At 43.5% G+C, this 13,581-nt stretch overlaps 1 protein-coding gene across 1 annotated transcript in view; it reads right to left on the bottom strand.

The window, feature by feature from the left end:
• The window catches only part of NOTCH2 (notch receptor 2), a 152,021-nt gene that overhangs the window by 113,373 nt on the left and 25,067 nt on the right, over window positions 1-13,581 (bottom strand). Inside the window, exon 2 of the mRNA XM_039486397.1 lies at window positions 6,986-7,067. Within this exon, the coding sequence (XP_039342331.1) occupies window positions 6,986-7,067 (82 nt within the window). The remainder of the gene's footprint in view (window positions 1-6,985; window positions 7,068-13,581) is intronic.

Below are 13,581 nucleotides of genomic sequence, written 5' to 3'. Positions count from 1 at the left end.
TAACCCTACTCAGTACAGGACTGCAATCAGTTTAGGTATAAATAAGTATGGAAGTGAGGAAGGTATAGATAACACTGATTTACTGCATAAGCATTATGAGACAATATACCCTGAGAAACAAAAGACCCTGCACACATACCCCAGAATGTCACCAGAAACGTGCATCAGTTTATACCTGGGAACTTTGAGACCTGCAGTAAAGCGGATTTGAATGCTTCTAATCCACCAGCCACTGCTATAAACTTGTATCAGTTTCCCTAGTAATGAGGCACAGAAAGATTTGCTCTTTCAAGTTCTTTACATAAAAGCCACTTGTCTAGAGAGCAGCTTAAAATTACAGCAGCTTGTGTCAGCTCCAAAATGACAGGCTCAGAACAGGAAATAATACCCTTTCTAAACAAAAGCCACTGTTTTTCCTCAGTTTTCCATCTAACTCTCAGGAACAGTGATGGGAGCATGAAGTTTGTCCTGGCACTTTCTAGAAGCATGTGAGCTTTCTTTGTCTACTTCAGTGAGAATTTAATCATTTATTTAAGAACAAGTTTCATACATAGGCTATTTCCAATTATGATTTTTGAAAGCTAAAAAGAATTTGAAGTGGAAAAATGTCTTATGGGCTTCATCAGCCCTGCAGCTGTTTATAATTAAAGCTTCTCCTTTACTCCCTCTGGGCTACTTTCCAGCACAAATACTTTAGTCAGAACTCAGTCCAACCCGCTTTTTTCCTTTACAGCTCACAGCTCCAGTCTGCAATTGCCTACAGTGCCTTAGTGCAGGCTCTCAGAAAGTTTCACAATAGATGTTCTCCTTGCTAAACACACTAAAGATAGTTATTCAAATAAAAAAAAAAACAGCTGGAAATCCAAGGAGTTGGATTCACACAATGCTGTCAATGCCAAAGAAACAGAACCAGCAGAAAACATGGAGGCTGCTGATGCAGTTGTGCTTCCAAAGTTGCTGTTTCTCCTCAATGTTGCGTTTACCCCCTTTTTGTGGGGTCCTTTGAAAGAAGTGCCCTTTCAGTTTGAATGGTTGTTCTTCACCAGACAGTACTACATCCATTTTGGGTACATTCACCAGCTCAGTCTACCTGACTGCAGATTACTTTAGCCAATCTTTCCAGATGTTTGGTTTTCATGCGAGTTTCCCATTCAGGCCTAGGGATATCATCTGGGGCTGCACAGGAGCAAGCATGTAGTTCTAATTTGGTATATGAAGGGAGGAATTTCCTAGAATGCTTGCTCCCACTTGACACCCCCTTTGTTTTGATTGGAGGATCATCAGAGGGAAAACGTAGGCCCCACAACAAAGTTGAGACAGTTTGCAAAGATTCTGGGACAGGTTTTAATCAGTCTTTTCCTTCTGACTCCCACACAGACTCAGGAGGAAGAACAGGATTCTCTGGCTAGCTTATCCCTTTCTTCTTACTATTTATCTTGTAAGCACTTTGTGGCAGGGACTGTCTTTTTGTTGTGTGTCTGTACGACATCTAGCACAGTGGGGTCCTGGTGCATGACTTGGACTCCTAGGTGCTACGGTAATACCAATAAAACAAACAACAAAAGGACCAGAAATCTCTATGGTGAAACTTGGCTTTGTGTTTCCTGCCCACCTGGGCCCTGGGCAGCTTTTTGTCCCCACAGCCCACCGCCAACAGAGAATATTGGGAGACTAGGGAATATAGTGCCAGCTTCTCCCCCTGGATTCTAGATGGAAAGAGTGAGCACCTCTCCTTTTGAGGGGCTCCTCCCTTTCCTTTTGCTTCAGCCTTTAGGATTTCCTTCCAATCCCTAAAGAGAGGGGGAAGGGGGTAGATCAACAAGTCTCATCCTAAGAGGGAAAGGCCTCCCTCTATTCTGAATTCAGGTTTCAAGTGGATGTTTTCCACGGATTAATCTGGGACTGACCCTGGCCCCTGAAAGCAGACCCTGTGAAGACATCCGTCTCAGCTCATGGAGCTCCTCTTTGTAGGCTGGGCCCTGCAGGCAGTCTGGGGCACTTAGCGCTCAACCCAGGTGGTCCCTGCAGCTGGAATCTGATTGGGAAAAGCCAGCTAAGAAGGGCCTACCTGAAATAAGGGCTGGCCAAAGTCCTGGAGAAGAGGATGGGCTAAATGAATTCAGATGGGCCTGGAAACCCCTTACCATCATCCTGTTGCTCCACGGGACCCAAGCTGCTTTTAAGTCCTTCCACTGAGCTTGAAGGCAGGAGGCAGTGCAGCTTCTATCCAAGTTTTTGATTTGCATATAACCACAGAATTCAGCTTATGGTCAACATACCATCCCACTCCAAGCAGAGGCAGGGGTAGGACATGGCATTGCACAAACCTTGGCAGCTGTGCTGGGGGATAGCTGGCATTTGCTCAGCACCTAGGGCTGCTGGGGAGGTTACTGTGGTGAACAGTGTGATGGCGAGCCTGGGGCAATTATTGCATTTTTGATCCCATGGGTTTGGCAAAAGTCAGAATTCAAAAGAGAGAGAGAGAAATTGGCTAAAAGTCTTTAAAAGTTTTTTTTGGTCTATCCTCTGGTTTATGAACACACACACCCCAACCCTCTGCCTACCTCAAGTGCCTACAAAGTGTGCACAAATGCAGGCCATTACACAAGGCCCTGTACAAATTTAGCAAGATACCCCCTTCTTCCACAGCACTTCTAACAGCTTCCTTCAATTCACTGTCTGTTCTGAAAACTCAGGTCAGTGACACCCTGAACAATACTTTAGAATTTAGGCGCTGCTGGCCTGTTTAGTGCAGCTCTTTGCTGTCTAGGCAAGTGCATTACTACTTTTTTACAGCTTCTTTGACTTCTAATTGTGTCAATAAAATCCATTTAAGAGAAGTATTTTGTATCTACTGTCTGAAGAGACTCATTGAGACACCTCAGAAAGAAAACTAATTCTGACCTCAGCATAGACAGAAACAGGAGTGAGGAATTTGCCTAACTACAAAGTCAAGGATAAAGGAGGTTAGAAGCACCATCAAACAGTCCCATAAGAAAACTGGCAGAGCAGAGACAGAGCTACCCAAAGCATATATAAACCAGTCACAAGAGCAGTGTGCTTTAATAGAATATACAGGATCCAACAAAGCTTTATCATTAGGCTCAAGATCTCCATCCCCACCCTGGAAGAATTAACCACCAGAAGTTGGCCACGTTAGAGGAGGCTTTTTCTAGCCTAGATCCAGGTCCCTTTTTAAGCAGGACATGGACAGTACAGAATTACCACTCTGATGATAGTGGTTTCAGTACTAAGCTGTCATTTTCTAACTGCTTTGCCAAGTATTTAGACTAGTTATTTTGCTTATTAACATTCTAGTCTAACCCAATTCTTATTCAGTGTATATCTGCCTATGATGTACTGGGCTTCTACTTCATCTGTCCATTTGTTCCTCATGGATAGTAATTTAAAGCTGTGGTTGTTTGCAATACGTCTGGCTGGTGGTGGCTTTAACCATTTATTTTGAAAAAAAAAATGTATGATTTAAAGCTGTATATAACTCTTGCTATTGCCTTTCTCCTTTCTGGGAAAAGTCTACTGCAGGCCCTAAATCTTCCCCTACTCCCAGCCATAACAAGTTAGTCTGATAACACAATGGAACAAACAACTCTGTGGAGAGAAGAAAGAGGAAGAGAGCCTCTCATTAACTTATTGCCAAACAGAGGAAGTACTGCAGCCATCTCAGAAAACACAATCAAGTGGGAGGGGTGGGGATTTAGCTAACTAGTGAGTGATACTGGAGAGCTCCGAGTCAGTTCACTTGCCCTGATCTGAAAGCTCAGCTTCCTGAACACAATGTTTCTACTCTTGCAGCTATAAAAATATTTCAGAAAATAGTTTAGGTTGCCCCAGCAGATGGGAAGTTCCCCTATTAAAAGTTCCCTATAATCATTGCAAAGGAAAACAGGATGCTAACAGCCAACATGGAAATTCCACCTTAAAGGACTGAGTTTGAGTTTTCTGCTACATTTCCTTCCTCTCTACAAAAAAGAAAGCATTAAACCAGAACTGGAAATTTGGTGCAAGGTCATGCAGGTGTCAGAACTTGCACTGCATGTCTTCAGTTTTCATTGGCGCCTGCAGAAGGACTGAGCTGTGAGACTGGAAGTAGGGGAAGATTGGGCCTGCATTAGACTTTTACCAGAAAGGAGGAAGGCAGCAGCAAGAGTTACAAACACCTCTGAATCATACATTTTTGTTGAACGATTAAAGCCACCACCAGCCAGAAGTATTGCCAGCAATCATGGCTTTAAATTACTTGGGTGTCCCTCTTGACACATATGCTTGATATTGAAGTGAGCAACAGTTGGATTTAGTAGAACAACCAACAGCGTCAAAATCTTAAATGAGAAATTCAAAGTAGCTAAGTTACCAGGTGTATTGAAAACTGTCTAAGAGATGGTATATAGTCAAGAACACTGTATCAAGATGGAGATGTTTGTAAAGAGGTACAACAGGGACGAGTGTTGGAATCAGTTTTATTTAACACCTTTATTATGATCTGTACACCTAGACAGACACCAGATTAATAAATTTACAAGTGGTGCTGACTGGGAGCAACTGCAACACCAGTCACAAGACAGAAACAGAAAGTTATTTAACAGACAAGGAGAGAAAGAAAGCTTTAGCTTTAAAAAATGCCACTCATACATCTGGGGGAAATAATCCAAAGCATGGGAAGGAGAAACCTGGGAAGCAATAAGGGTGAAAAACCTGAGATGATGGAGAACAGCAAGTGTTAGCATGCAGTGCATCATGGCTGCAAAAACCCCATCAATTTGTAACTGAAAAGGCATCCCAGTATTGGGAGATTATGATTTTCTATCTACACATCTCAGGTGCAATTTCACAAAATATTGCTTTCAGTTTTGGGCACCCTCTAAGCAGAAAGATACTGACAAGCTGAAGGGACTTTAGAGATGGGTTACAAACATTCAGAGGCAGGAGGGACTCGTTTATGAAGGAAATGTTGAAAAGAGCTAAATATGAATAGCTGGTTACTTAGCCAGCCTAAGTAGGTGGGACGAAATCTACAAATATGTCAAGAATGTAAGCACCAAGAAGAGAGGATTTCAGTGTGCTACAAAATGGTACTACTAGTATTAACTAAGTAAACAAGGCTTGAAAAATCCAGTCACCACAGGCAAGTGAGAAGCTGACTTTAGCAAGTGAGGATGACCAACACCATCAACTGTTGCAGAGGTGAAGCTTGCTTTTAAAAAATGTCCATCCTTGTAGTTGCAAAGTTAACCTACCAAAAGTGAGTTGTGTTCAAACAGGTACCAGGGGTGGCTCCAGGCCCAAGCACGTGCTTGGGACGGCAAGCCGTGGAGGGCGCTCTGCCGACGCCGCGAGGGCAGCAGGCAGGCTGCCTTCAGCAGCTTGCCTGCAGAGGGTCCGCTGGTCCCGCAGCTTCAGTGGACCTCCCGCAGGAGTGCCTGCGGAGGGTCCGCTGGTCCCGCGGCTTCGGAGGACCTCCCGCAGGCAGGCAAACCGCCAGAGGCAGCCTGCCGGCCGTGCTTGGGGCAGCAAAATCCCTAGAGCCGCCCCAACAGGTACAATGTCATTTTCCAGAAACTATAGACTGCTCCAGTGCACCCTTTGCAGTTTTAGAGATTTTCCATACAGCAGAAAAAAGCAAAGTCACCTTTATAACAAGACTGCAAGAATTTGCCAGGAAACCAACCCTATGAGCTGGGAAATAGTAGGTGGGTTCCTGTGACACAGAGCTGAATGGGGCTTGTTACCCCCACAGAGACAAAGAGGTGACAGAACCTATGGTGGGGGTACCAGAGTTCAGAGGAACCCTGCAAATAGCTAAGTTTGGCCTGGATTTTGAGCTTTGAGTTCCTTTTGTAAATAAAGCCAAGCCTCTGGAAGAGGAGTGAGTTCGCACCAGCTACAACAGAGGTTCTCAAACTGGGGGTCGGGACCCCTCAGGGGGTTGCGAGGTTATTACATGGGGGGGTCGCAAGCTGTCACCCTCCACCCCAAACCCTGCTTTGCCTTCAGCATTTATAATGGTGTTAAATATATATTAAAAAGTTTTAATGCATGGGGAGGGGTCACAATCAGAGGCTTGCTGTGTACAAAGCAAGTACAGTACAAAAGTCTGAGAACCCCTGTGCTACAAGTTACAGATGTTTTGTAGCAGGATGGGGAAATCTGCCCATAAGGTTCATCACTTTCACAGCCTCTATTCCTAACTTAATGTAAAGAAGTCAAACTATCAAGGCCCAATCTAAGAACCTGGACAAAAACTAACAGGTTTTTAAATTAAACCTTAAGTTAAGGGTAAACTGCTAGCCAAGGAAGTCCCAAGCTATGTTTTAGAGCAGTGGTCCCCAAACAGTGGGGCACACCCTGGAGGAACATTCAGGAGCGTGCACGACAGGGCTCGGGCCAGCTCCCATGAGGGAGCGTGGAGGGAGCACCACTCTGCCCCAGCCCAGCTCCGCCCCCAGACGCAGCTCCTCTCTGCTCCCTGGGCCAGATCTGCCTTTATTCCTTATCCGGCTCCAGGCCAGCTCTGCCTCTAGCCCCAGTTCTTCCCCCAGTCCCAGTTCTGCCCCCAGCCCAACCTCCTCTGCTGTGCCAACTGTGGAGTAATGGGGAGGAGGGGCATGGCCAGATTCATTACTGGTAAGGGGGCAGGGAGAGATAGGAAAAGTTTGGACACCATGGCTTTAGAGACATGCATCACCCGAGTATGAGGACACATTCAGACAATCTCAAAGGAGAACCAGAGTAATGTAAGGAACTATTTTCAAGGGCTTGGTAACAAGTCTTTACATCTCTAATCTCTATTTTTCTGTTCTTCCACAGGTATGCAGCCTACAATCCAAAGGCAGCCATGATTCTTCATGTCAATCAAAAATTCACACTAAGCCTGAACCTGACCACAGCCTTTGGGTTGTTTTCTTTATGTGTAAGATCTGGGCTGAAAAGCAGAGGAGAGGACAGGATTAAAGTAAAGCTTACTTACTTGCAATATCCTGTGCCATTGCGATAGGAGATGCATTTTCCCTCATTGATACAAGGCTTAAAAGCATCTAGGCACTGTAAAGCTGAAAGAAAAGCAATGGAGAGTTAAGCCAGTAACCATCATATGTCATAGCAGTATTAAAACACTGAAGTGTTTAATATTTAAAACTTCAAAAGTAACCCAAGGGATTGCAAAAGGAATCAAATCCACAATGCTTGTGTAGTGGAGCAACATAGGGGGCACTAAAAACATCTAGTTTCTCTTAACAGACAAACTTTCAAAACAAAGCACAGTAACTAGCAAACAACGAAGACGTTAGTGGCATTACTTCAATGTATAGGACACAATGGTTTCAAACTTTACACCTTGGCTAGGAGCCACCCTTAAATAAAACAACTCCTGATGAACCTTCTACTTAGAAAATCCTGCACCACACTCTTTTTCCATCCTTTCTTTCCAATCTCTAAGGACATATGCATTAAAAGAGAGGGTCTGTTCCTCAATATCTCACATGCATTTGCTGCTTATTCTCCAAATTAATCCAGAAATTGCTATGACATCACAGTTAATGGGGCAATTATGACTGAACAGAAGATTATGGCTGGGAGATAAACAGGAGCAGATTAGCTCTTAAGAAACAAAGATGTGTATAATATAATCTACATACTGAGGAGGAAAGACATTCTGTAGACTGAATGTAGAGACTTTTTAGATAGGCATCAAGCATGGTCTAGTGGACAAGGAGACCTAGGTTCTACTCCTGGTTTTGCCACTTGCCTGCTGGATGATCTTGAGCAAGTCACTCCACCTCTGTGCCTCTGTTTTACCCCCACTTATCCCCCCAGACCTTTGTCTATTTAGACCAGACAGAGGGCTCCATGCCTTGCCCCTGCGTCCAGGCACTGCCCCCCACATCTCCCATTGGCCGAGAACAGGGAACCGTGGCCAATGGGAGCTTTGGGCGAGATACCTGGAGGCACAGCAAGGGCAGTGCACGCAGAGCCCTCCGCCCCCCGGGGCTGCTGCGCTTCCTGGAGCGGCATGGGGCTGGGGACGGGGCAGGTATGCAGGGAGCCTGCCCTGCCCCCCGGTGCGCGCCACCACCACCCTGAAGCCGCTTGAGGTAAGTGGCGCCGGGCTGGAGCCCGAACCCCTACTGTACCCCAACCCCCTGCCCTGAGCCCCCTTGTACACCCCGCACCCTTCCTGCACCCCAACTCCCTGCCCTGAGCTCCCTGCCGCACCCTGCACCCCTGTGCATCCCAACCCCTACCCTGAACCCCCTGCCGTACCCTGCACCATTCCTGCACCACAACCCCCAGCCCTGAGCCCCCTCCCGCAGTCCGTACCCCCCTGCACCCCTGCCCTGAGCCCCATCCTGTACCCCAACCCCCTTCCCTGAGCCCTCTCATACACCCCGCACCCTCCTCTGCCCCAATCCCTTGCCCTGAGCCCCTGCCTGCACACCGCACCCCATCCCACACTCCACACTCCCTCCCACACCCCAAGCTCCTGTAGGGTGACCAGACGTCCCAATAAGATCAGGACTCTCCCGATATTTAGGCATTTGTCCCACATCCTGACCGATGTTTGGTCGGGACGCCATCTGTCTTGATATTTCGCAGCACCCAGATGTGGCCCTCGGCCCAAAAAGTTTGCCCATCCCTGATTTAGACTGTCAGCTTAAGGATACTGTGTGTTTGTAAAGCACTAACCACCACTGATCTTGGTTAAGGCCTCTAGGAGCTTCAGTAATATACTGCCCCCTCTTGCACTGCTATTCTAATCTACAGACCCATGTGTTCCACATGCTGCAGAACAGGGAGCCCCTTATTTAAAGTGACCATACGTACTGGTTTTACCAGTACAGTACTGGTTTATTGGACATTGGTCTGGTTAGTCGTGAGATGTAACCAGTACAGTTTAGGACTACAAAATCAAAAATTATTAATTTATCAAAAGATTGAGTACATCAAATCAATCCTTGATAAACCAGCCTAAATCAATTTTATTAATTTATCATAGTTTTAGTTTTATTTTACACGACGGTTCTCGTCGTTGGATCTCGGCAATACTTGGCATTCAGCACACGCACTCTCACTATATTGTGGCCTCGGCGACTCTTCAATAATACTCCCGCGCATTACATACAGCCCGACTGTGGGAACTCGATGATGACGTCATCACACAGAGCCCGCCAAAATCGACCAATTCGGTGTTAGCTTTGGACTATAAAAGGCCCTCCGCAGCACAGAACAGGCACCAGTGATTTGGCATCTTCAGACCGTGACACTGGCCCTCAGAGCTCCGCGCTCTCTCGGTTACTCGAGCTTTTCGCTCCGCCGTTTTCACGGCGCACCTCGCTGCTTCGCCAGGACCCGATGACTTCACCCCCTTGGACCAAGACCGACATCCGACAAAGTTTGTAATAATTGTTTATTTTTGGACACCCATGGCGCCAAAACGACGAAAGTGCGTCTTCAATGACGAGTTAAAATCGAAATATACATTCATCAAAGCAAGTACTAATAATGACAATAGTGAGGTGGAATGTGTAAAATGCAGAAGTATATTTTCTATTGCAAACAGTGGAAAAACCGACATTGAAAACCACATACAAACAGTCAAACATAAACGGGCCGTGTCTGCAGCAATTGCAAGTACGAGTGTGACATCATATTTTAAGAAAAAACAATTTGAAGATGCTGAAAGAAAACTAGCTGCAGCTGAAGGTTTATGGGCGTACCACACAGTAATGCATAATCACTCATTCCGATCAATGGATTGTACCTGCAAACTGATTAAAACATGTTTTGATGCCAGGTTTACATGTTCTAGAACAAAATGCGAGGCAATAGTTACTGATGTGCTGGTGCCTTATGCGAAACAGTTATTGGAAGAGGATTTAGATGCTGCAAATTTTATTTCTATTTATTCGGATGCATCAAACCACAAGGAAGTAAAGTTGATTCCCATAATAATAAGATATTTTTCATACCAGTCTGGAATACACGTCATAATTTTGGAAGTAAGAGATTTGCCAGGCAAAACATCTGACATAGTTACTGATTATATTTTGGAAGTGTTAAAAAAGTATCGTTTAGATACCAAGGTACTTGGATTTTGGGCTGACAACACCAATACTAACTTTGGAGGAATGCGAAGAAGTGGGAAAAATAACATTTTTACCAAGCTGAAATCAAATTTGGGTGGAAGAGAGCTTGTGGGAATTGGTTGTGCCGCTCATATTTTGAACAATGCTATACAAACTGCAGCCGACTGTGTACCAATTGATGTGCAAACTTTCATCACCAAGATTTATTCATACTTTTATATATATACAGTGCGCATTAATGAATTGAAAGAATTTTGTGAATTCGTGGACATCGAATATAAGAAAGTCTTGGGATACAGTGCCACACGATGGTTGGCATTACGACCCTCGATTGAGCGCATCCTACAAATATATCCTGCCTTAAAATCATATTTTGCCTCAAACGAGAAGAGCCCCACAATTATCACAAATTATTTTGATAATTCAGAGACAGAGTCTTGGCTTTACTTTTTGCATAACGTGTCATCAATGTTCCACAATGCTATTTTGAAAATAGAAGAACAGGAGATTTCTATTATAGAAACTAGCAATATTTACAGTGACTTAAAAACAAAATTAGCTGACAGAAATGCAAACGTTTTCTTGCCGTTACAGGTGCGGCAAAATTTGAAGCAGCTTGAGGAAGAAGGCATATTAAAACCTGCTATTTTCAAAGAAAAAGTGGTAGAATTTTATGACACGTATTCAATACCTAGAGGAATGGGAAGGACCTATTAAGCATACCGAAAAATTCAATTGGGTTTTGTTAAACACTAAACTCACCCATGACAACATTCAAGTTTGCAGTGATTACATTCTTCAGTATTTTTCTGAAATCAGTTTAGTAGAAGATGAACTGTTTGATGAAACCTGCTTTTTCCTGCGCTACATTACAGATGAAAAAATTACTCACTGGAGACAAAATTCTGTATCAGTATTGAACAGATTGATTGAAATATTCAAAGCCTTCAGTGAAAATGATGTTTCCTACAAAAATATTGGCAAATTGGTAGAATATTGTCTCTGTTTACCAGGAACCAATGCACCTGCCGAACGTCTTTTTTCTTTGATGAACAATATCTGGTCCAGTGATAAAACTCAATTACATGTTGAAACTTTGAAATGTTTGCTAATTACTAAATATAATTTTAACCAAACTTGCATGGAATTTTATAAAAACATCCAGGAAAAAGAATTATTATTAAAATCAATCCACTCTTCACAAAAATATAAGAAGCAAAATTAGGAATGTAGATTAAGTAATTTTGTACCATTTTTTATTAAAACCATTTTGTTTTACTGCTACACTTGTTTCTTTATTACTTGGATCCCAAAATCCTAAGTATACAATTATGTACTAATCTACCCATATCAAATATTTGGTTTTTTTTCACAAAATTACTTTCATAATATATAATATAAATAAAAGAAGTACATTTTATTGTATTCTTTCACTTAAAGAAAAAAAAAGATAAGCATACTCCGCAATATTTTTTCAACTTATATTCTACGACAGCGACTATTACTCATGCTGGCTGAGCTATTTTAAATGTCCTGGTTTTAAATTTGAAAAAAATGGTCACCTTACCCTTATTTCAGTTTTGCTTTACTTGATTTGTATCAAACTCTGAACGTTTAACTTCAGCTTCTGTATTTGGATTACTTGTATTTGAGTGAAGCAGACACCTATATCCAGGAGTAATTTGATAAAACAGAGGTGGAAGGGGACTCCTTGTACAACCTGCACTTAGGGTCTAAATTGTGGACATGAATTTCTCCAACAAGGAATGGAGCTGGTAGACTGCTCCAGACACAAAGCAACAGAGGCAGAGTTATCATGCCTACTAAAGTTTCTCAGCATCCAGTTATGTCTGCAAACCAGACAAACTCAGAAAGGATTGCAGTTACTATATCACGCTTGAAATGTTATTTCTCAACAATCCTTGAGAATGTAAATAATTCATATACCCTATGAGGTGTGTAGGAACACTGTACACTCACAGTCTCAAGAAAAATAAAATAAAATTAAGTCCAATATCTAAAGCTACAGCAATTCTATTCCTCACAAAATGTGAATGCCTGTTTCTTATTAACTTGATTTCAGAAAATGGGGCACTTAGAGACAGTACAGCCTCTGCTCAGTAATCAGGAAATGAACAAAATTCCTCTCTGAGCCCCTTAGGATAACCTATTAGGTCAGGGTTACTAGGCAACAAGAGCTTTAACACAGACTTACAACAGTTATTTTCCAGCAACTGTCAAAAAAGTTCAGTCTGATTACACTTTGCACCCATGGCCTACTCTTTCTCCACTTACCAGCAACATCCATAGCTTCTACATAGTAAATAGCCACATAACCCACACCCCATAGTTATATTTACAACTGTATCTCCAACATTATCGGTACAGCAGCCTAATTGCTCCCACAGCAAATGTTAAATTTGGGCCAGTGTGGTTTTTAATTGTAAAGTGTCTGGGCATTTAAGATTTAGCAACTTCACGCTCTACGGTCCTCTATTATCCTCTAAGTAGGACAAGAAATAAAGTGACTATTAGCAAATTTTAATGGACTGGCCTAGGAAGACAGAGGTGTGTGTTCATATGTCTCTACCTCAGAGTACTTGAATTTTCAATCTATCCACACTGATAAGGCCAACACAATGAGAACCAGAAGATTTGGTTTATTTCCTCTTCACTAGTACTTGCAAACAGATTTCCATATTCGCTTTGAAGCCTTGTGTCATGGAGTGTGGGGGAGTCAGGGCCCTGCAACCCACACTTCCTGTGATTCATCATGACTATCAGCCACCCAGTAAAACAGAAGGTTTATTAGACGACAGGAACACAGTCTAAAACAGAGCTTGTAGGTACAGAAAACAGGACCCATCAGTCAGGTCCATCTTGGGAGGGTGGGAAGCCCAGACCCAGGTTCTGGGCCTTCCCCCATCTCCCCAGCCAGCTCCAAAACTGAAACTCCCTCCAGCCCCTCCTCTGGCCTTTGTCTCTTTCCCAGGCCAGGAGGCCACCTGATCTTTGTTCTCCAACACCTTCAGTTGGCACCTTGCAGGGGAGGGGCCCAGGCCATCAGTTTCCAGGAGACAGGATGTTGGCCATTCTCTGTACAGACAGCATCATACCTGCCTAGGGCTCTGCAACAATCACACACCCTTATCCCACCACCTAGATACTTAAGAAATGCATAGAGGAAACTGAGATACCCACACAGTATTCAGAGAAAACCTTTGTCGTTACAATGAAAACTGATTGTTTGACTTTTTGTATCCCACTCAAAAGTGTAACTAGCATTTGGCCACCAATATAGACTTAACTTTCAATAGCATCTTGGCATGGCCAAGAATAAGGAAATAAGATGGTGACTGCATTCAGTTTTTCTATAAAGATCCTGCAGACCAGTGAATCAAAGTAGAGCAGCACAGGCAAAGAAGAGTAGATTCTTACAGTAGCAGGAAATATGTGCAGCCTCTGTCCCAGTTTATCAGCC

This window comes from Mauremys reevesii, linkage group 8 (genome assembly GCF_016161935.1).
Source record: "Mauremys reevesii isolate NIE-2019 linkage group 8, ASM1616193v1, whole genome shotgun sequence".
Lineage (NCBI taxonomy): Eukaryota > Metazoa > Chordata > Testudines > Geoemydidae > Mauremys > Mauremys reevesii.
The sequence above is the reverse complement of the archived record's forward strand: the minus strand, read 5'-3'. Positions and strand labels throughout refer to the sequence as shown.